The sequence below is a fragment of the Sceloporus occidentalis genome, unplaced genomic scaffold, assembly GCF_023333645.1.
Source record: "Sceloporus occidentalis isolate IW3139 unplaced genomic scaffold, rSceOcc1.0.p SCAF_7, whole genome shotgun sequence".
Lineage (NCBI taxonomy): Eukaryota > Metazoa > Chordata > Lepidosauria > Squamata > Phrynosomatidae > Sceloporus > Sceloporus occidentalis.
In genome coordinates, this window is record NW_028316987.1 from 75,025,692 (window position 1) to 75,049,254 (window position 23,563).

At 41.3% G+C, this 23,563-nt stretch overlaps 1 protein-coding gene across 3 annotated transcripts in view; it reads right to left on the reverse strand.

Moving 5' to 3' along the window:
• The window catches only part of CUNH10orf67 (chromosome unknown C10orf67 homolog), a 77,322-nt gene that overhangs the window by 44,696 nt on the left and 9,063 nt on the right, over positions 1–23,563 (reverse strand). For all 3 annotated transcript variants that reach the window (XM_089533364.1, XM_089533365.1, XM_089533363.1), the window contains 4 exons: positions 22,466–22,652; positions 12,283–12,481; positions 5,414–5,534; positions 3,820–3,963 (listed from right to left, as the gene is read on the reverse strand). In XM_089533364.1, the coding sequence (XP_089389490.1) occupies positions 3,820–3,963; positions 5,414–5,534; positions 12,283–12,458 (441 nt within the window). In that variant the 5' untranslated portion in view covers positions 12,459–12,481; positions 22,466–22,652. The remainder of the gene's footprint in view (positions 1–3,819; positions 3,964–5,413; positions 5,535–12,282; positions 12,482–22,465; positions 22,653–23,563) is intronic.

Genomic DNA, 23,563 nt, shown 5'->3' on the forward strand with positions numbered 1-23,563 from the left:
ATGAATTAAAATTAATTAAAGTTAACTAACGAATAAAGGTAACCATGGGTTACACAGTCTTGGGTCCCCCTAGCTCCCATGCCAAATTTCAGGCATTCAGGGTTCTCTTTTATTACTACAGTACATACTTACATCTTACCAATGCACAGAAATGCAATGGGAATTTCTAGCATTTTGAAAGTTCAGCTAATGTCACAGACTAAACTTAGTTTATAGTATAAGACTGTCATTCTATATTTATTAGTCTGGGAGTAAGGCACACTGATTTCAATGGAACATGTATTTAAGTTCCATGCAGTATCATACCTTTCAAAAATGTTAACAAAGAAACATAGCAAGCAGAATGAACCAGAAGCTGTCTGACCAATTTACAAACCTTACATAATTTCAATAGCATTATCTTCTGTTCATAGAATAAATAGGGTGTACCATTTCAAAAAAGCTTTATTAATTCCAGCCAAGGCTGCTGCAACACTGCAGAATTAATGAGGTTTGATATCACTTTAACTGTCATGATTCCATCAAGGAATCCTGGGATTTGTAGTTTGTTGTGGCTCCAGAGCTGTCTGACAGAGAAGGCTACAGAGCTCACAAACTACAAACTCCAGAATTCCATAGCATTAAGTCATGTCAATTAAAATAGTGTCAAACTGCGCTAATTCTGCAGTGTAGATGCAGCCCAAGTCTAATGTTTAAATAGATTACCGGTCAGAGGTAGCACTGAAACCAATCAGTTCTAGAGCTTAGAAAAGCTGCTTCTTTGGATAACACCCAGAATCTGAGAGCAGGTTGTTCCTGTTGTTGTTGTGTGTGTTCAAGTCATTTCCAACTTATGAAAACCCTAAGGTATCATGGAGTTTTCTTGGCAAGATTTGTTCAGAGATTTGCCACTGCAGAACTTCAAAGGCTGAGAGCTGTAGTTCCCCCAAAAGGAACAATTCCAAACTATGATCAATCCTACAAAATTACTACTCTGAACAAACGAGTTCCCAGCCAGTGTGTGAATGCCCTCAGGACCCTACAGTATTTCTAGAAGGTACAGTTCAAGAAGGATGTTGACAAGATGGAACATCTCCAGGGAAAGGTGACCAGAATGATCAAAGGTCTGGAAAACAAGGAGTGTGAGGAACAATTGAGGGAGCTGGGTATGTTTAGCCTTGAGAACAGAAGATTGAGAGGTGGCATGAAATCCATCTTTAAATATCCCAAGAGAAAGTCATGTTGAAGGCAAAGCAAGCTTGTTTCCTGCTGTTATAGAGACTAGAAGATGAACCAATGGATTCAAATTACAAGAAATGAGATTCCGCCTAAATATTAAGAATATCTTTTTTACTGTAATAGCTGTTTGACAGTAGAAGAGAATTTCTAAGAGGGTGGTGGACTCTCTACTTTTGGAAGTTTTGAAATAATGTTTGACGAGCACTGTTCAGAAGTGCTTTACTTGTACATTCCTGCATGGCAAAGGGTACGACTAGAGCGCCTTGTAATTCCTTCCAGCATTAGGATTCTATGATTCTATGAGGTACATGCGCAACTATACAGAGATATATATCCTATTTACTATCTATACAATAAAAAATCTTATCTTGATTTACCCCATCTGGCAGATGTCATCATCACTCTCAAGTGGCAGTTAGGAGTCTCCCTCATTTTTATTGTCCATTGTGATTTTGTGGAGATGGCTGGATTAATATAAATAATGTTTTTCTTTTGTGGGAGCAGGATATCTCTGCAGAGATTCCTTCTAGTAAACTACTGCTGACTCAAAAGCTATAAACAAACTGAACTTCAGCAGCAGAAGTAAAATAATCTATCCTCCTGTGTAGGGTTGGGAAAACTAGAATCACAGAATTATAGAGTTGGAAGAGACCATCCACTCCAACCCCCTGCAATGCAGGAACAAAGTATCAAAGTACCCCTGACAGATGGCTATCCAGTCTATGTTTAAAAACCTCCAGGTTAAACATACCCAACTCCCTATGTCTCTCCTCATAAGGCATGGTTACCAGACCCTTCACCATTTTGGTCACTCTCCTCTGGACACGCTCCATATAGCTCTCTAGATGTTATTTGCAGTGTAAACTTTATCAGCTCTAGCCAACACAGCTCATGGTGAGGGAAAGGAAAGTTGCAGTCCAACAACATCTGGAAGACTATGTTTCTCATCTCTGCTTTAGCTGACAGCAACTTGGTGTGTGGCAAGGATAGCAGCATATTCCTATGCAACTGCACTCATTCATAAGTACCACTCATTTTAGTGACACTGAATTTTAGATTTGTATTTACTGTATATTGTGTATCTGAATGCAGTCTTTTAGGGGTGCTTTCAGATGAGGCATTTATTGTCTGCTCACTCCACACAAGAAATTTCACATGGGGCCCAGAAGTTGTCATCTTTGATTTGTAACCCTCCTGTGCTTCCCAACACTTTCTTCCTTTTAAAAAAAAATTTAGCAAAGAAAATCTGTTGTAGAGATTTTCAATCAGTACCTACGTTAATTTGATGCTGATAAGCCAGCAGAGATTCCTCTGGTACCTTCAAGAACAAAAGTCTTTATTTGGCACAAGCAGTCCACTTCATTAAACCTGGATCTAATGAAGCAGATAATAGTGCATGAAAGTGTTGGCCTGATAAAAGCTGTCAGTCTCCAAAACACAGTGCAGAAATAATCCAGTTTGAGACTACTTTAACTGCCCTGGCTCAGTGCTAGGGAATCCTGTGGAATTATTATGGTGGAATAAAAGATGGAATACCTGCACAATATATTTTGATTGACAGTGCTACAAAGTATCTGACTGGAACAACCTAAGACTGCATTCAGCACAATGGAATATACTCACAAGGCTCAAAAGAGCTTGAAGATTGTAAGCCTGAGGGCAGGAAACTGTCTAATTAAAAAAAAAAGTAAGCCGCTCTAATAGCCTTTTGGCTGAAGAGTAGGGTATATATATTCTAAAGAAAGAAAGAAATAAGATCATCATCTGGCCTCTCTGAGCCTCTTAACATCTTATCATACCTCCAGTTGCTTTAGATCACAGCTTCCACAATTCCTGACCACTGGCATGACATATGTATGACAATCACACATATTGTTGTTGCATGCCTTCATGTTGGTTATGACCTATAAAGCTCTTTATACTTGGGTTAAGTAAGGGCTTCAGATAGCTATCTGAAAGACTGTATCTCCTTATATGAGCCTATGTGAGATTTAAGATCTTTAAAGGAGGGATTTCTCTTGGTCTCATCACCAGGTACTGCTGGTGAGGATCCAGGAGGGAGCCTTCTTGGTAGCTTCTCCCAGGCTATGGAACTCTCTGCCAAAGGAGGCTAAGTTGCCCTACCCTCTTTTTGCCAGCAGATAAAGACTTTCTTATTTAAACAAGCTTTCAGTTTTGATTGGAGTAGAGCAACAGGTGTACTATAGTTAATGTGTAAGAGATTTTAATATGCTTTTAACTGTTCAATGTTTTGAAATGGATTGTATTTAGTTTTTTCATTTTTGGATTTCAGACTAACTCTGCTATATTGCTTTAATGTCTGGTATAAGCTACTTTGGGTCCCTTCTGGGAGAAAAGCAGGATATCACACAAACAAACAAACAAAATTATGGCAACCCTAAGGCAAGGCAATCCTATCATGGGGGTTTCTTGGCAAGATTAATTCAGAAGGAGTTTCCCACTGCCTTTTTCTGAGGTTAAGAGAGTGTGATTTTCCCAACTGCCACATATTTCTAGGAAACAATAGAAACACCTTTTGATTACCAGAAGAAATCAGAACCGAGACATTGATACTAAATGATTAGGAAATTTAATATGTACCTGCTTATAAAAGTCCTCAATATATTTAAGTCTGTCACTTATTTCTGTCCAGAGATTGGATGCATGCTCCTTTATTTTTTCCTCATACTGGGCTTGGAGGACACTTTTATACCTTGCAAACTCCTCATAGACCGAGTTTGTGAACTGAGAATGCAAACAGATTAATATTAACATGTATCGAAAATAATTTCTTCTGTATCTCATTTCTTTACACAAGACAGGTACCAAGCACACCTATAGCATTCTCCACACACACATATATCCTCCACACACACACATATGTCTAAGATAGTGTGGCCATCTACACATTGCCAAAAAAGAGGAAATTCTTGCATTTGAAGACATTTTCAGGTTTAAAAATTGCCCCAAAATTGTCCCAGAATTTTAAAAAAAAAAACTTGGGAAGCTTTGGAGGACAGCCAAGGGGCTTCAGGGAGTGCGAAAGTGGCGATTAGGACATAAACTGTTTATGGGTTGCATTTTCCCCACCCTTGCAATAGATGAAGCCTTCAAACAGAGTATTGACCTTCGGGAACATTGCTAGCGGGTGAGGACTGCTTACACCTGTCTGTCCCAAGCCCCTATGGTCACCTGCGTCCACCAGCCAGGGAGCCTCTGTCATCCTTTAGTTATGGCTGCTGTTAGAGGTGCGGTGCTACTGCTGCTGGCCAACAGCTCCTTTCGGATCTGGGCAGCAGGAGCAGATCACACTTCACTCCAGCAGCTGCTGGTGGAAAGGTGCTTCCTCCTGGTTCTGGCAGGTCTGCTAGTCCTGCAGACCTGGAAAAGGTCACCAGGCAGTGGAAGCACCCATAGCCAGCTCTAGGTATCTGGCCACTCTAGGTGAGAAATATTTTGTCACCCTTCATAATTACTTTCACCCCTTGATTTCCAGTGTTTTGTTTGTTAAAGCATAAAACTTAGGTTCCAATCTCTCGTCATAGTATTGAGAATTAGTCAAAAAGCCAAAAAATTGTACAAAAAAAGTCACCCCATCGCCCCTAAATTTTGCCACCCTAGGCAGCTGCCTAGTTCACCTGTATGGATGAGCCGGCCCTGGAAGCACCCCATCCTCACCACAGTAGAGGTGGCATGGCTGGTGGAGGGGAGATGGAGTTGTTCCAACAGCCTGGGAGTGATAGCATGTGTTATCATACTGGGGTGACATCAACCCTAGTGACACCATCGCAGAACTTCAAAGAATGCTCTGTAAAGCAGGACAGTCCATGTCCAGTCCCAGAAAGCCAGACTGAGGAGGGGCACCCAAGCCTAGCCACCACTCAGCTATCATAGCTGCATGTTCTTGTTCTATGTATAACAAGGTCCTAATCACTGTGATCTCACTTTTCCCTTAGATATGCAATCCAGAAGTTGATAAGAAACAGTGACCAACAGAGGTTTTGAAGAAAAGGCAATGTTAATTTTACCATGATTTCCAAAGAAAACATGAGTACAGGTGTTCAGCTGCAATGATTAAAATACAGCCAAGCGTTGCACATAATTCTTTCATGATGACTAGCTTAAATAAATGACCACTGTGCCTGATATGCACTTGAACAAAGTTCTACCTAATTCATGATTGAAAATAGCTTACCTGTAGCAAAGTTCTTGTTGTTGTCATAAATTCTTTTACATCTCCTATTTCACTTATATCAGTTTGAGTGGCATGATCAGAGATTGCAAAACCTATCTTGAGGTTGTCTGAAATTCTAGGCCTACAGATTTAAAACAAAATGAAACAAAACACAGAGGTCACTGATAAAGCACTGGCATCCCAAAGCAGGGATTGTGGCTTTGGGCCCCACAAAAAGTCACTGTAAACAACAAAAGATTTTAATAGATATAAAGCTTAAAGTAGTGATGATCAGCAAAACTATCAATTTCTCTTCCTATTATAGGCACCTTAACACATTTACTTGGAAATCCTATTAATTTTAAGAAATGTATTTCCAAATAACTGTTCTTATTGTCCATTATTTATCAACACTGGATGTATCATTGTTGTTTGGCTGGTATTCTAAAGAAATTAAGAGTCAACATTTGTGGGCTGTTGCTATTTTATTGAAACAGAGAATATAGAAATTCTGTTCTACCACAAAAGTGCTAATGGCTGCATGCTAATGGTCACTCAATGTTATGGAATTCTGGGATTTGAAGTTTGTTGTGGCACCAGAGCTCTCTGACAGGGAATATCTCTGTCTAAATAACTCACAAAACTACAAGTCCCAGAATTCCATAGCATTGAGCCATGGCAATTAAAGCAGTGTCAAACTGCATTATTTCTGCAGTGCAGTTTAGACCTAAATCAAGTTGCAACAGAACAAACTTTTAGCCTACTGACACTGGATTTTCACTACACAGCATACTGACACAGGAAAGTAACACAGGATTTCCCTATTACTGGCCTTCCAGTCTAGTTGTTCAGATTTTGCTCAAGCCTAGTGCACAGTCTAGTTGTCTAACTTTGTTTTGCTTGCCCAGTGCTTCCAACAGTCATTCCAATAGAACCATTTTACACTGGGATCTTGGTATCTGCTGAGATTTGGTTCAAGGTGCCCGTGGATACCAAAGTCTGTGGATATTCAAGTCTCATTAAATACAATGGATATTAAAATTGCAAAATTATGGTTTGCTTTTTGGAATTTATATATTTTTAAAAAAGTATTTTCAAACCATGATGCTTGAATCTGTGGATAAACAATCCTTGGATATGAAGGGCCGACTGTATCACACTTTACACAGCAGATATTATCATGTGGTATACAATAGGTTGTGGGGAACACCTGACTGCTGCCCCATCTGGCAAGCTAGTATAGAAGAGCTAAAGCCTCTCACTATCAAAACCTATCAGGAAATGTTGAACACAAATACGTGCACCTGAGGAAGTAGACCATGGCCTGAAACAGATGGGTCAAAAGGATTGCACTGGGACTGCGACAACTACACTGGACCACTTTTGAAGTGGGCCACTGCCACAGTCCCAAACCTAGCCGCTGGCAGGAGCGTATTTAGTCCACTCCTTTTTGTGCCGGCTTTTCTAGGTTGGGGTGGGCTCAGCACAGCCACCGGTCACTTTTGGGTCATGTGTCATCTAAACACCACACCCCCAATGCGGCCCGAAGCCAGTGCTTTTTCCCTATCTGTTTTGGGCCAAAGTTTACAAAAAGTTATGTTATAACGTCTTTTGCTCAATTAGGGCCTAGACACAGGGGGAGAAAAGGGCGGAGAGACGCCAGCCCTTTCTCCCCCAGATGGAGACTGCGCCAACCAAATGGCACAGCCTAGTGGTTCCTTTTAGGGTGCCTAGTGTGCGCTGATGACATCCACACAGTGCTCCGCTGTTGGGGCACCATGCCGCACAGGCATCATAATTGCGCGCCCCTGTATTTTTGAGTGTGCACAACAATGGTGTCTGCACAGCAATTGTAGGGCTGTGTGCAGATGCCCAGCCCTAAAAAATCCTAAAAACAGCCCCAGACCGACGCAAAGCGCTAGTCTGTACTGAGCCTTAGTCTCAAAGGTGTTCATAGGTGCTACACAGCTATCTGAATTCTGTTGTCCACAAGGTATGTCTCATAGAAGAAACTTTCCAGATGTCTGTCTGGCTTCATCTACCTAGTCTAGCTGTCATAGGAAATAATATAAAAATATAATAAATTATTATTTCATCAATATTTCAGCTTTTTTTTTCAAAGCAGAGGGAATAGGACCTCTAGGCAAAAGTCCAAATAACAAATCATTCCAACACATAGGGCTCAGCATATAGTAAATCTGCTAAGTGGAACAACTTAAAATATATTTTGGTTGCTCTATGGGAGACTTATTTTTCTCTTTTTATTGACTTCCACTGTCAGATTATTAGAAGAGCCAGGTATTTAGATTAACAAGGCCTTTGCATGGACAGGTTCATAACACATCCCTTGAAGTGGCTGCTATTCTAACCATGAGTAGATTTTCCAACTGCAGAGAACAGGTGCACATGGCAGCTGCTTAGTCCTTCAGCTATGGGATAAGCCTGAGTCAACATGTACGTCATTCAAGTTAAACTTAGCTCATTCATAGAGGGAACTCTTACTACAAAACTATGTGAAGGCAAGTTCGGAACAAGTGTTAATATAGTCTTTAAATAGCCCTCTGCGTTAACATCTCCCATATTGCATTTCTGCAACATATAACTGTTCCCTGTAGTGTTAAACACGTCACATCTGAAAACTCTTCAAATAGCAATGTGAGAAAGTTTATCATCCATATTTTAAGAACAAGGAAGATGGGTGGTGGTGGTGGTGGTTCAGAATATGGCTCAGAAATATAATTGTTTTAATTCATAATAGCCAAATTCCACAAAACCGTGAAACCTTTCTGGGACCAAATGAAATGCACAAAATATATATTGCAAAATTTCAGGGCTTCATTGGCTTCTTCATAAGTCAGAAATGTTAAAAATCATACAGGAGGGGGGAAATGTGACAATGTTAGTCGCAAGGCTGTATTTTGTCAAGATGTGGCTGTTCTCAGTCCAGGTTGTATTGGTGGGAAATTTATGCAGGCAGCCCATTTCTCCTGGCCATGTGGGTATTCCAGGAAATAAAATTTGTTTTAAGTTCCGTTAGCAAGACAAAAAGAGATTCTCCTCTTGAGATCCAAGATCAAGCCCTCCCTTCAGCCACCATCTTGAGGGAGAGATAGGGTTGCCATAAGTCAGGACCTCCAAACCAGGACAAATGTAGGACAACATTTTCAAATGTAGGACACAATTTAAATAAATGGAGGACATGCGAAAAAAATTGATGTTTTTTTTAAAAAATGTTAATATAAATGCATGTTTCTTAGGCATGATCAAAATGGAGGACATTTTGAAATTTGACAGAAGAGGACATGTCCTGGAAAAGGAGGAGGATGCCTGGTCACCTTGTCTCTGATTCAAAATACACTGCAGAAATAAAACATAGCTGGACTGAAATGCCCAGAGATCCTCACCAAAGCTGCATCCACACTGAGGAAAGAATCCAGTTCGAGAGTGACTTAACTGTCCTGGGTTAGTGCTGGGGAATGCTGGGAATTGTAGTACACTGTGGCCCCAGAGCTATCTCTGAAAGGGAGTCACATAATTCTCCAAACGTAGTTGAACTGCAGTGCCCAGAATGCCTCACCTGGTGCATCCACACTGAGGAAATGGTCCAGTTTGAGACTGCTCAGTGCTGGGGAATCCTGGGAATTGTAGTCTATTGTGGCCTCAGAGCCATCTCTGACAGAGAAGTCTCAATGTCTCCCGAACACTAGCATTCCCAGGATTCCCTACCATTGAGTTAGAGCAGTCTCAAAGTGGGTTATTACTTGTGCAGAGTGTGAGAGAGATATAAAGGATAGGGACTGGATTCATTCATTAACTCACAAAAGGAGGATATCTGTGTCCAAAACACACTGCTTTGACTTCCAGGGCTCAGTGCTATGGAATCCTGGGAATTGTAGTTTATTGTGGCACCAGAGCTCTCTGACAGAGAAGGGCAAATGCCTCACAGACACCAGAATTCCAGAGCATTGAGCCCTGGCAGTCAAAGTTAGAAAAAATACACAGGGGCAAAATAAATATTGAAAATGGCCACGCACCTCCTCCTCCTCTTCCTCATCATCATCCTCGCCTTGGTGCCAAAGGAAATGGCCCTCTCCCCTCTGCTGCCTTGCTGGGACCAAAGGAGGAGCTCCTCTTTCTGAATCTGGCAACCTCCTGTTGCCAACAAGCCTCGAAGATAATTCCCCAAACGTTTGGCCAAAACTCACCAAATCCCCCCCATTTCTCACCAAATATTCAGTCAAAATCCCTGAAAAGTCCCTGTTAATATGGCAATAAAACGCAGCCCTAATTGAATAAAAATAATTGGAACTTATTTCAACTCTCAAAATTACCATTCAAATCAACCACTAAAATCACACCAAAAGCTTTGAAAAGTACCCATTTTGGTGTGAAAGTCACCAGATTGGCAACAGGCCGGGAGTCAAGGAGGAAACCGTGCAGGGACGCCCCCTAGTGGTGAAAAACTGGGAATGTCCCACCGGCAGGAGGGTTATGGCAACCCTAGGGAGAGAGTGGCAGGCTAGCTCCACCAGGCCAGGCCTGCCTGGAAGAAGACAAGTCCTCCCTTCATCCACCATCTTGAGGGAGAGAGAGGCAGGCTAGCTCCAAAAGGCCTGCCTGGAAGAAGACAAGCCCTCCCTTCATCCACCATCTTGAAGGAGAGAGAGGCAGGCTAGCTCCAACAGGCCTGCCTGGAAGATTAACTATCCATTAAGAAGGCAAGCCCTCCCTCCGGTCCATCTCCCTTGGTCCAGGCCTTGGAGGTAGAGAAGAACTGCTGGACCTCATCCCCTTCCCCACCAGCACTCCCTTCTCTTTTTGTGTCGTGTCTTTTTAGATTGTAAGCCCAAGGGCAGGGAACCGTCTAATTAAAAAGATTGTATGTACAGTGCTGTGTAAATTTACAGCGCTTTATAAATAAAGGTTAATAATAATAATAATAATCCAAGCTGCCTCAGTGTTCAAGAGGAGCCTTCTAAAGAGGGAACAATACTGTACTTTCAACAGCATTTTCAAGACCTAACCTTTGTTACTACAATGTCTTTTGCTCAGTTATTCTCAAAGGTGCTACACAGCTATCTGAATGGAAAGTGGTGCCTTAGTGGTTAAGACATCAATTCTGATGATCGGAAGATCGGAAGATTGGCATGATGGAGTGAGCTCCTGTCACTAGTCCCAGCTTCTGCCAACTAGCAGTTTGAAAGCATGCAATAATAATAATAATGATGTTTATTTATACCCCACCTTCCTCCCAGTACAGGGACTCAAGGAGGCTTATGCAAGTAGATAGATACAACTTCTACTGTTTTATTTTATTTTAAATGACATAACATCTATTGATTGGGGTTTATAACTGTGGTGATTATTATTTTGAAGCTTTCTTGCACATGTGGCAGCAGGGATGAATCAGAATATACTTTAATTAGGAAATAAACAAAATGAAGGAGAATTGTGTACACAACCTTGGGCCTTGAAGAAGAAAGGCTGTAATTAAAATGTAATTACCACAAAGAGGGGGAAAAAGTGTGTGTACAGTGAAGCTGCAGGCTGTCCAGAAGACTTAAGAAAGTTATTTTTGGTGAATGCAACTCCCAGAAACTTTAGCCAGTGTGGCCAATGGCTATGCTAGCTGGAGGATTCAGGAAGCTGTAGTCCCAAAAAATCAATGGCGGGATACAGACGGGCAGGGGAAGACGTCTTGGAGGTGTATTCTGCTGAATACGGAGCCTCCAGACCGCCCACCCCGGGGGCGTGGCTCAGGAGATGGGGCTTCCACATGGGGGGCAGTGAAGACGCCTCACCTGGGGCCGTTTCTGACCCGCAGTTTCCAAACCGCCGCCTCGGAGGACGCTGCAAAGAGAGAGGCAGCTTCCTCACGTGCGGCCAAAAATGGGGCTTTTTTTTCCTTTGCCGGCTGGCGGATGCGCAGCTGCGCAGCTGCAGCGCTAAGCAGCGGCGGCAGAAAGCCTATGGGCACATTTAAAGTGCCCAAGACCCTTTAAAACTTTTCCCCCCGCTCTGCCCAAGAACAATGGTGGTCTCCTGCCAGCTGGTGATCAGCTGGTGTTGGCATCCTTGTCCACTTGCACTTTGCCAGTGTCACCAGCATCATGGATGCCTCCTCTCCTTTGGTCCCCGCGCTCCTGCTGAATCTGCAATGCACAGCCACAGCTGTCTCCGCTGCCACCACTGTCCCCCTGCCATCCCCCATAACCTCCCTTGTATATATGTAAATATTTACAGTTTTCGCGGTTTTTATTGTTAGGTGAAAATGGCACAGGAATGTGTGTAGGGGCTCACTTTAAAGTCCAAACTTTCCAAGCAGCGCATGCGTACATGTTGCTCTAGGGTTAGGGTTAGGGTTAGGGTTACAAGTCTTAAAATGCGCTGCAGCTGTGCTGCAGCTTCCACACCTGCATGGCAGCTGACGCTGCAATGAAAGCCTGACTGCAAACTGCGCATGTTCCAGGACCCCGACTCATTATGCGACGCAGCAGACACGGAGCTTTTAAATGGGCAACTTAAATTTGCGGCGTAGCAATTCTGGCGTACCGGTGCAGCAGCTTACAGACGGAGCTGCGCAGCTGCGCATCAAACGGAAAAGAAGCGGAGAAAAGCAGCACCTTTTTAATGCCGCTTCTTCCCGCTTGAGGCGTGCGGGGGGCGTGTTCATGGCGGCATTCAGGTGAGGCCCGTCTGAAGGCTCTACCTTCATGACGTCATGAATACACCCCTTTTTGCCCGTCTGTATCCCGCCAATGTTTCCATATTCTGGTCCAGAGAAGCCACAAACTATTCCATATGCTCATACCACATTTTTCTCCCTTTGAATTCATTGAATTCACTTTGTTTTGTTAGTCTATTCCATCAAAGAAGACTTGGAACATTACCTGTAATCATCTTCTAGTTCATCTAAGCAGCAAGGCATTGACAGGAGTTCCAGGATGTTTGGGGCAATGCTCAGCTTCCGTGTGGACTGGAGGGCTCGAGCCCGTTCAGTTGTGCCCATGTCATCTTGTTCTTGGGTAATGTGGGTCGGGCCAGGCACCAATGCTGCTTTTGCCATTCTCTCCCACCTCTTCTAGAGTCCTGGGAAGAATGTTAACAAGGAACCCGTTGTGGGCTACCATGGAAACAAGATAGAAATTCTGTACTTGGCAATGAACTTCTGTTCTCACATGAAGAGGTCATCTATATGAAGATGGTCAACCTCTATGGGCTTGGAAAGACTCTCTGTATCTCTTCCCAAGGGAGACAAGACCTCCCCACTAAACTCCTCAGATTCTTCCACTAGAGAGACAGGAATTAAGGACCACTGAACTATAGCCTTGGGAAATTTGGGGAGGGTCTTCTAGCAGTGGCTTGAATCCATCAAAGGTCAGCACTCCCAGAATTGCCTACACTTGTTTTAAAGCTTCCCACTTTGAGAAGGGGAAAACGGGAAGATCTTGGGATAGGCTGTCTTGGCCAAGAACAAGAAAAAGACTCACAGACTTTATTGGAGCAAGGTGAAACTCTCCAGGCCTGTACTGTTCGAACTGCTTTGATACTTTGTCCCTGGGCAATATACTGGCAACAATTCCAGATTGGATGGGGAACTGGCAAAGGACACAGTTGGTACAGCCAGGAGTCCCTCATCCCTTCTCTAGATGGTGAAATTGCAGAGCTCCTCGCCCCCATGGTACCATGACCAAGTTCAACTTTGATTGCACACCATCTCTCCAGCCACAGGTTCCATCTCACAATCCTATTGGACGTGAGGACCCTGGGTAGTGAACTGGGTGGCATGCACAGCGGAAAAGAAAGAAGCCACAGCAGAGTTTTTATATAGGGCTTCCTTGTTCAAGTTTCTAAATTAGAGGTGAAAAAAAATATTCAGTGCTATTAGTTTTGTGGCCAAAAATGGGTTTCTGACACTCATGAAACCCAGCTAGAAATAAAAATGCAGAGATGAGAATTCTGCAGTTTTCACTTGGGATTCACAGATCCTGAAATGTTTGAGAAAAATATTCTACACAAAACCAGTTTTTGTGCAAAATAGCAATTTTTTGCACAACCCTCTCATGTATGTTTCTGGAACATGAGGTTTTTGCATGGGAAACAGGAGGGATTATTATTATTATTATTATTATTATTATTATTATTATGCTTTATTGATATAGCACTGTAGATTTGCACAGTGCTGTACATACAAACAATAAAATAGATACAAGTAAACCTGCCCATGGTGTACAATCTAAGAAATAATAGCATAATACATATAAATAATACATAACAATACAGGAAAGGGTTCAATAAAACAAGAGTCAAATAGCAAATACTAGTCACACAATGCCTGGGAACGCTTCTCTGAACAAGATGGTCTTCAGCTCAGTTTTGAAACTAGATAAAGAAGTGATGATCCGTGCTCATGGGGGAAGGAGGTTCCAGGAGTGAGGGGCAGCAAGTGAAAAGGGACGAATCCGGGATGGGGCAGTGAAAATCCTAGGCTGGGACAGCTGACCCTGACTACCTGAATGGAAGGCCCTGTCCGGGAAAGCAGCCAAAGGGCTGATAAGGCAGCTAGTTCTCAAACAAACAAACCCCCTCCCAGCACAGCAAAGTCAGTGTAAGCTACACAGTCCTGGAGATTCACAGTAGTTCTAGCAAAAGGGATTACCAAGAGAATTGTCAGACGGTCCGAGGTTCAGGGTAACAGATAGGCAGGTCGATGAAGCAGTCCAAGGTCAAGGTTTCCAGGTAGTCAAGACAAGAAGCCAAAGGAGCCAGAGACAGAGTCTTTCCTCTAAAAGAGTCAGATATCCACTGGCAAAGAACCACACATGCTCCAGGTGCTTAAGAAGGCAAGGAGCCGGCCTTCAGCTGTGTCTGATTACAAAGACGCTTCTGATAAAGCCTCCGAGATCTTCGAAGGCCCTCTCTTTCTGCTCGACGCTCATTGAAGGTAGGCACACTGCCCAGATCCTCTTCCATGTCCACAGCCTCGGCACCCGGCAAGCTCGGCTGCTGAACCTCTGGAGAGGCCATAGACTCTGCTCCAGCAGAACTAGGGCCAGCCTCTGGCTCCTCCATTACAGGTTCAAGCCCCAGGGGCTCTGGCTCCTCCATTACAAGTTCAGGTCCCAGGGGCTCTAGCTCATCCTCTGAGTCCTCCAAGCCATCCTCCAGGCTGGGCATGACAGGCCCGAGCGGGAAGATGAGGAGAAAAAAGGTCTGATAAATAAGGAAGGGCCAGCCCATGGAGGGTTTTAAAAGTCAGCAACTGGAGCTTATACTCAATACGGAAGGAGAAGGGGAGCCAGTGAAGGGATGATAATAAAGGAGAGATATGGTGGGAGCGGTGGGCGGATATAATAATGTGTGCAGCTGAATGCTGAACAGAAATTAAAGGATGGAGGTGAGAGAGAGGAAGGCCTGCCAGAAGGAAGTTACAATAGTCTAGTCGTGAGACAACCAGAGAGTTGACCAGAGTCTTGGCAGTGGAGGCTGAAAGAAAGGGATGGATTTTAGTAATACTGTAGAGAAAGAATCTACAGACCTTGGCTGTGGCCTGGATCTGGGGGATACATGACAGAGAAGAATCAAAAATGAAACCAAGACTGCGGGCTTCCTGGACCGGTCAAATAGAGATGTCATCAACAGAAACAGAAAAGGAGTATTGGAGGGAGGGCTTAGGTGGAAAGACAAGAAGCTCTGTCTTGGGTATATTGAGCTTCAAACGCTGAAAGCGCATCCACTGAGAGACAAACTTGCTGTTCAAGACCTGGAGGAAGGTCAGGGGTGGAAATATACAGCTGAGTGTCCAGATGACAGGAAAAACCAAAAGAGCTGTTAAGTTTTCCTAGGGACAATGTGTAGAGAGAAAACAAAAGGGGACCCACAACAGAGACCTGGGGAACTCCAACAGATAAGGGAACAAAGGACGAGGTCTGACCACCTGTGACCACTGCAAAAGATCTATCTGATAAATAAGATCTAAACCAGTCAAGAACAGAGTCCGAGAACCTGAGGTCATAAAGTATGTCAACTAGATGACTGTGATCAACGTTGTCAATGGCCGCAGATAAATGAAGAAGAATGAGAACAGAGTAAAGGCCATTAGCCTTGGCCCGTAAAAGGTCATCTGAGATCTTAGTGAGAGCTGTCTCTGTAGAATGTTGTGGGTGGAAACTGGACTGAAAGGGGTTGAGAATGGAGTTGGCTTCAAGAAACTGAAGACAGCGAGAATAAACGACCCGTTCCAAAACCTTAGAAAGAAAAGGAAGAAGAGAAATCGGATTATAGCTAGACAAAGAAGAGGGATCAAGAGAAGGTTTTTCAGAATAGGAGAAACTAAAGCATGTTTAAAGACCGAAGGGAAAGAACCTGGAGAGAGAGAGATTAAAGATATAGAGAAGCGAGGGCAGAAAAGAGGGAGCTATAGAAATTAGAAGACAAGTAAGAATAGGATCAAGAGAACAAGTTGCAGGTTTGGAAGAGTTCAGCAGTATAGAGAGTTCATCCAAAGAAACAGGAAGAAACACAGAAATTTTTTTTAGGCGAGAGTGATAGAAGATTAGGATTAGAAGAAGAATCAGGAGGGACTATATCAGAGCGAACAGTAGTAATCTTTGAGATGAAATAGTGAAATCGTTAGGAGAGAATGACAAAGAGATAGGTTTGCTCAAGAACACAATTCTTGCACAAAAATATCTGTGTATTTCTGCACAAAAAAACCACCTACAAATACTATACAGGGTAAAAGTGGCTTGGAAAGTTGCTTGCTCCAATAACAGAAATAATACTACAGAAATTATTCTTCCTTGCATGTAAGGACAAAACAGATGAATATTTACATGTCTACTACTCTAGATTAATTTTCACTCATGCAAGACAATAAGGGAAATATAAACAAAGCTCTGAGTTCATATATTTATGAAGCTTGTAGGATAGCATTGTCAGCCCTTCTATCCATCTAGGATCGATTTGGATCTTCCTTCATGTAGGTCACTTCTCTCATTTTGAAGGGAGAAGTACTTTTGAGATGAAGGCTGCATTCATTCTACCGTGGAAATCACTATCACCTCATCATTTTTTTGACTACAGGCTTCAGAAAAGTCCAAATACCTCAAATAAACAAAGACAAACAAACAAACAAAACACTGAATGTTCAACTACAAGAATCCTTGAGATGGAGTCATGCAGTTAAAGCAGTAAGTATCAAGCGCATTCAACTGTGGAGTGCGTATATACTTTAAGTCACCCAAGCAGGTCAGACAGTCTTGGGGAATCTGTTTTGGAGAACTGAAGTTGTACTCATAACCTTGGGAGATCATAAGTTATTTGGAGGAGCGAGATGTTATTATATCCTATGGTGATGCAAATCCTTTTCTTCTTCCATACTGCCACTTGCACATGCATGTGTTCTTGTAGAAAAAAGGGGTTTATTACAGTTTACTCACTTCAATGCAAATTAAGAGGGAGAGGATTCAACAGTTTAAAGATTGTGTGGGATACTTTTATAATCATTAATGCTGGAATAAGACAGCAGAGCATAAGTAGCTAACCCAATATATATATATATATATATATATATATATATATATATATAGCTATCAATTATGGTGATCAAGTCACAAGGCAATATTATGCTAACTATTAATATTAATGATTGAAATGAAACCTATGATGTGTATTTAAGACTAGAAATGAATAAAGTGTCCAGCAGCTATCAAGCTTCATTTTCATGCTTGATAGTACAGTCCGTCCTCGCCTTACGCGGGGGATCCGTTCCGGATCCCTCCGCGTAAGGCGAATTCCGCCTATGCTCGAGCCCCATTGGAACAATGGGGCTCGTGCGCGGTGGCGCAGCGGTGCGGGCGCGCGCGGGGCGCAACGGGTGTGCACGCCCATTCAATTGAATGGGACGCGCCGCCCCTTCCGCCCCGCGGCTTGAGCGCGTATGCTCAAGGCCACGTATGGCGCGGGCGCGCTGTATATGTGTTTGTAAATGCATGCTTGTTACATGGAAATGCTACACAGTAATTCAAACACATTTGTCTTTTTAGATTGTAAGCCTGAGGGCAGGGAACCGTCTAATTAAAAAGATTGTATGTACAGCGCTGTGTACATTTACAGCGCTTTATAAATAAAGGTTAATAATAATAATAATAATAATAATAATAATTGTTCTTTTAATGATGTACATCACTCAGCACTGCTAAATGCTTTAAGACTAAAGTAGCCCTACTTCAAAACTATCTGCTGACTAGAAGAGGAGTGACCTAGAATCCTGGTGTAGTGTAATCAAACTATTATTCATTGTAAGTATTTTTGAGCTCCTATAGAACATGTCTCTGCTAGAGCCCTCATTGTGCTGTTCCAACATGTACATAACAGATTAAGTAAATTATATATTAAAAATAATACTTGTAACTAAGATAAATTTACCAACCAATCATGTAAATGTTTACTTGAAAGACTCTCCCAATGTATTACAGGTAATTAAGTATCAGACTGCATTTTAAAGTTGTTGTGGCAAAGTAGTATGGCTGTATCTCCAACTCTGCCAGATAGGACAGGTTGCAAAAAACTCTTTATCTTCATTAGCGCTAAGCTGTCACCATCCATGTATTAATAGATTGTATTTAAAAGTGATATTTAACAACTCATAACCTGACTACTGTATAGGGGAATTGTGACTTTAAAAAAAGAAAAAAGAAAGAAAACAATTGACTGCTCTTTCAGAGCTTTCTTAAAACTTCTTAAAATTAGGTCAGTGTGTATGCCAAACACTCCAGAACAGGAATACTGCCAACTTCTTGGATAGACAAAGAACTAAATAAACTTCAAAATGTTTATTACAGAAAAAGTAGAGTTAAGTTCAAAAATTGTTAGTCTTTAGAAAAAGAAACCAACACAAAACTCTACTAATGCAACTAATTAGGGTCAATAGAATAATTCAAAATATCAGTTTCTAGGTTTACACCCTTTTGGTGCCACTGTATACTTGAATTAGTTTTGCCTCTTTGCAACCCATAAAAAGACAAAGAAAAATCTCAAAAGACCAGAAGAAATTCCATGGGGGCTGGGAATCACCCAGAAATAAAAATTGAAACTGACCAATTAAGAATGTGGCACACTCCAGATAAAGAAGGAGTGAGGAGAGGAAAGAGTCAGCTTAGATCACAAAGCATGGAACCGTTTTTCACTTCATCTCACAGAATCACTGGGTTCTGAGAGTCCAAAGAATAAGTTTTCAAAGCTTTGCCTAGACTATGTATACAGTTGGCCCTTTGTATCCACAGATTTTGCATCCAGATGCAATTATCCACAGCTTGCAATAATCCCCCACATCCAAAACCCAAACCTTGATTTTGCCATTTTATAGAAGTGACACCATTTTACTACACCATTGTACATAATGGGACTTGAGCATCCACAGGGGATCCGGCACTAAACCCCAGTGGATACCATGAGCTCACTTTACAAATACAGATTTTGGAGTCCATAGCATTAGTGTGATTCTGGGAGTATCAATCCAAAAAGCAACTTTTCCAGTCTTTGAATGCAGTAAAAGTACCTCCTTTCCAGAAACACTTCTAAATGAAAAACAGTACCAGATATGTTCTGAGTTTGCACTGATAAGCCACATTCCAGTAGAACTTTAAAGAAATATTATTGGACTACAAATCTGGAATACAGGGAGTTGTATGGTCAAAAAATAATTTCCCAAAAAAAAATTTCCAAGCTCAGTTTGAAATCTTAAACACATTTACTAGTGAGTATACCCCACTGAACATAATGTGATTAACTTTTCATTTATAGTATGCACTATAAATAATTTTTATGAGGTGTATGTGAATAAGTTAATGTATGCTAATACATATTATGGTATGTGTATAATTTGTATTTCTACTGAGCCTGAGAGACAGAACAGCTTTGCTTTTGTCTTGATTTACATTCAGAAGCTAGTCCTGAAAGATGAGCTGACTTCTCTATTTGTCATCATTCATAGGCATTTACATATGATCCACCCAGATTCCATTGTGGTGTAGATTTCCTATATGATTACTAACTCAGGCATATTGTAAATACAATTTACTTAAAATGTCATCTAACAGGTGAGAGATCCTGTCAGGGAGGTTTCCTTTTAAACCACAATTTACAAGAAGTACAGTTGGGTGAATGAGCTCCCATTCCTTGAATTCCAAAAGCAAAGTCATCTAAGGACCAAAATAGAGGCAATGCCTATAATAATCAGATCTCTTCAAAGTTTTTAAAAAGTCCAAAAGCATGGAAAATTTAACCTTCTGCATAATTAATAACCTTTGACAAATTCTGCATTTGGCCAGACAATTTGATACCAACATCAGTATACCATGTATAGATGCATCATTTCACACAGCAGAAGGTGATGGAACATAAGGAACAAGCTGGCTGCATGCTCACATACTCCCAGGCCCAGGAGGGACCAGGGCTATCCTAGTTCCAAGATAGATGAAAGAATAAAATCCAAAAATTGAGCAATATTGTGTTTTAATGTACAAAACTGCTTTATCAGCTTAACAAACCATCTCACCCTGATTGATGACAACATCCAAATCTCAGACAAGAAGTCCGCCTTCGCCAAGCAAAGCATGTGCTTACCATTGCATGTCTATTTAGTTTAAACTAAAGTATTGTACTGTAATCCACATTGAGTTCAGTGGGCCCTTTCCCCAGACTGTAGGCTTAGATGCAATCCTGTAGATACTTATCTGGCAGTAAGGACCATTCAAATCAATGGGGCTTATTTTTTACTGAACAGGCATGGGATGGGGGGAGAGGAAGTAAGTGGAGCCATGACAGAGAGGTTTAAAGTTATTCATAGTGTGGAAAGCTGGATTGCTTTCAGCTGAATGAGTACATCGAGTTTTATATTTCAACAGGTATATGTGATTAAAATTTGGGATATAGGTAGTAAAAAGATGTTGTAAAGGAAGCATATTTGTGGGATTACATAATGACAGGTTAGACTTGTTTTCCACCAACTAAATAATAATTCACTTATAACTAATTATGTCCTTGGCTATTGTTGATTTTCTTGTTACTTAGAAACAGCAAATACACTTCCAACTGCTATTTACATGGGGGGGGGGTGTCTGTAAACCGCCATATTTGTCATAATATACACTAATAATAAATGCAGTTGAGAACTGCTTCTTATGTAGCCAAACCAACATCACTCATGCATACAAGGAAAGTATCAGCAGGCATTTGGACCCAGCTCTTACAGAAGTGCACAAAATCTTTAGAAAAAAAAGAACACGCACCCTCTCACAAAGAGGTCTGACAAAAACAAGCCTTAGGTAGGAGATACTGGGGAGAGAAAGATGTTTGTGCTTTTGCAGGAAGCTGATGATATTTTAAATTTAAAGACGAGTGCTAACTGTTTCAATGCCTCATTTGCCATACCTGTATTTGCACATAAAATGTTTCTACAAGAAGAACACTAAGTACTATGTCTATGTAAGTAATCTGTTTCTATAAAAGACTGCCTCCTGGGAAAGGAAGAATCACAGAAAGGTACATAACATTACTTTTGCTGCTGCTTTTGTTGCTAATACTACTTGACCTTCACTTAGTGTCAACACTGTCCCGAAAATTTACAGAACACAAATAACACAGAAACTGTCCACAATATTTATTTAAAATACAAATTTTACAGACAATAGGGTGATGTGAGGACTAATAAAGGAGTATAGAGCGTGTGTATAAAGCTTAACTGAGCAGAGGAACAGACAGATATCTCTTTTATATAGTATTTTGGCTGCCATGTTGAAATATAAAACTCGATGTACTCATTAAGCTGAAAGCAATCCAGCTTTCCACACTATGAATAACGTTAAACCTCTCTGTCATGGCTCCACTTACTTCCTCCCCCCCCCCCCATGCCTGTTCAGTAAAAAATAAGCCCCATTGATTTGAATGGTCCTTACTGCCATATAGGTATCTACAGGACTGCATCTAAGCCTACAGTCTGGGGAAAAGGCCCATTGAACTCCATGTGGATTACAGTACAATACTTTAAACTGAATAGACATGCAATGGTAAGCACATGCCTTGCTTGGTGAAGGCTTCAGGATTAATTCATGGTAGCAGATTGGGAAGGACTTGTTGCCTATGATTTTGGATGTTGCAATCAATCAGGGTGAGATGGTTTGTTAAGCTGATAAAGCAGTTTTGTACATTAAAACACAATACTGCCCCATTTTTGGATTTCATTCTTTCATCTATCTTGGAACTAGGATAGCCCTGGTCCCTCTTGGGCCTGAGAGTATGTGAGCATGCAGCCAGCTTTGTTCCTTATGTTCCACAGACAAAGCTAAGCAAAGTATTCCTCCTTTCTTCATTTGTAAATGTTCCATTTGCAGCATGTGTCAGTCACAGGAAAGTATATTTTACGGCAACATGAAGACGGACTTCAGTGGATACCAATGTTTTGCCAGTGTTGTTTGTACAGTTGTGATTTGCTTTCTCTGTACTATGTATGCTCTCTGGAATCAGTAATTGCTATGCCAGCAGAAAAAAAATTTAAGGATGGGAGACATTTATCCCTTTTTATGAGCAGAACCATAGGATGTGCCAATCTGCATAATTTTCTTTGTTCTGAGGTATCCCTGAATGCGTGGATTGAACAGGTGACCAAGACTCAATAGCTTTACAAAAGACCTTCACAAGACAAATAATACTAATGATACACAAGTACAAATTAAGACAGCTACATCAGTTTTTGAACCTTTCATTTTTGTAAGTTCCATGACTTTGAGGGTTTTCGTGATGTGAACCTGTATTTCAAAATTTAGCACTACAATGCCAAATGACATGGGTCTTTTTGTCTCTATATTTTTCTGATCATTCTGAAAGGATACTGAAAATTAACTTTCTTACAAGAGAGCACACCTTAGAAAGGAAAGTTAGTTTTCAGTATCCTTTCAGAATAATCAGAAAAATATAGAGACAAAAAGACCCATGTCATTTAGCAGTGTAGGTTTGACTACAGTTTATATTATCAATAGAAATTCCAACTGCTGATGTGCTTACTTCACTTACCAGCATTCTGGATCTGAAGACAGATAAGCATAGCACAACTGCAGGGTCAAGAAGAATATCTGGTGAGAACTTTAGTGACAAAGCAGTCATTGTATTCTTCCTGACTTCTACAGTACTTTGTAGTAAGCAGGAGGGTCATTTTGAAGTCAGCTGATAACTTCACATTCCAAGACCACAATCATCAAAACTGTAAGAGCAGAAAAATAAAATTATTATTCAATAAACTGAAGTATTGAAAGGCTTTACAATTTATATGTTCTGCTATCCATTTTGGGTACTCTGTGGGAAGGAACAAATTCTCTACAGTCTTTTTACTAGCTAGGAACAGTTTGACACACCAAGTTGATCTGGGTGTTCAGATGACAAGGACAGATGGTACTACGAAGCAGGATAGATGTATTGTTATGCCCCTAAGCAATCTACACATTCCATTTTATGTTAGAAGTCCCTACACTACAAACTACATTGCTAGTCACTGGATATTTTCATGGTTCCATCTTATAAAATCTTGGGATTTGTACTTTAGTGAATGCGTAGATTTCTCTGCCAAAGAGCTCTCCAGCCCACTCCTCTGAACTGTAGCTTTATTGCTTTGTAGAAGAAAAAATCGTAAGTATCTGCAAATAAATAGAAGAATGCCATAGGATGGAGCCCTATGGATTAAAGTGATATCAAACTGTATAACTGCTTAATATAGATACAGTTAATCCTCCATTCACCCTTTGTCATCTACATAAGAGATAGTACTGAGCAAAAGGAGCAATGGAGGCCCTACCATTAGACAGAGAGAGATAGTCACCTCAGGCATTAGTAGCTGGCCTCTACGTATTCCTCTTGAGCACTCTGGATACTATTCTGTTGGAGCACAAACCTAAACTAATCCCTGCTCTCAGGTATGATGAAGGACAGTGTCCTGTCACCACTGTTGGAGTATGAACCAAATGCCTGTATAGATTATTTTATTTTGCACACATAAAGAACATATAAATTGCTTTCCTGCCCAGCTGGAGCTCCAAAGCTAAAACCAGAATAGAACAAAACATTTATTAAAAAGAGATCAAAGCAAATGTAAAAGCCAAAGACATTTAAAATAATACA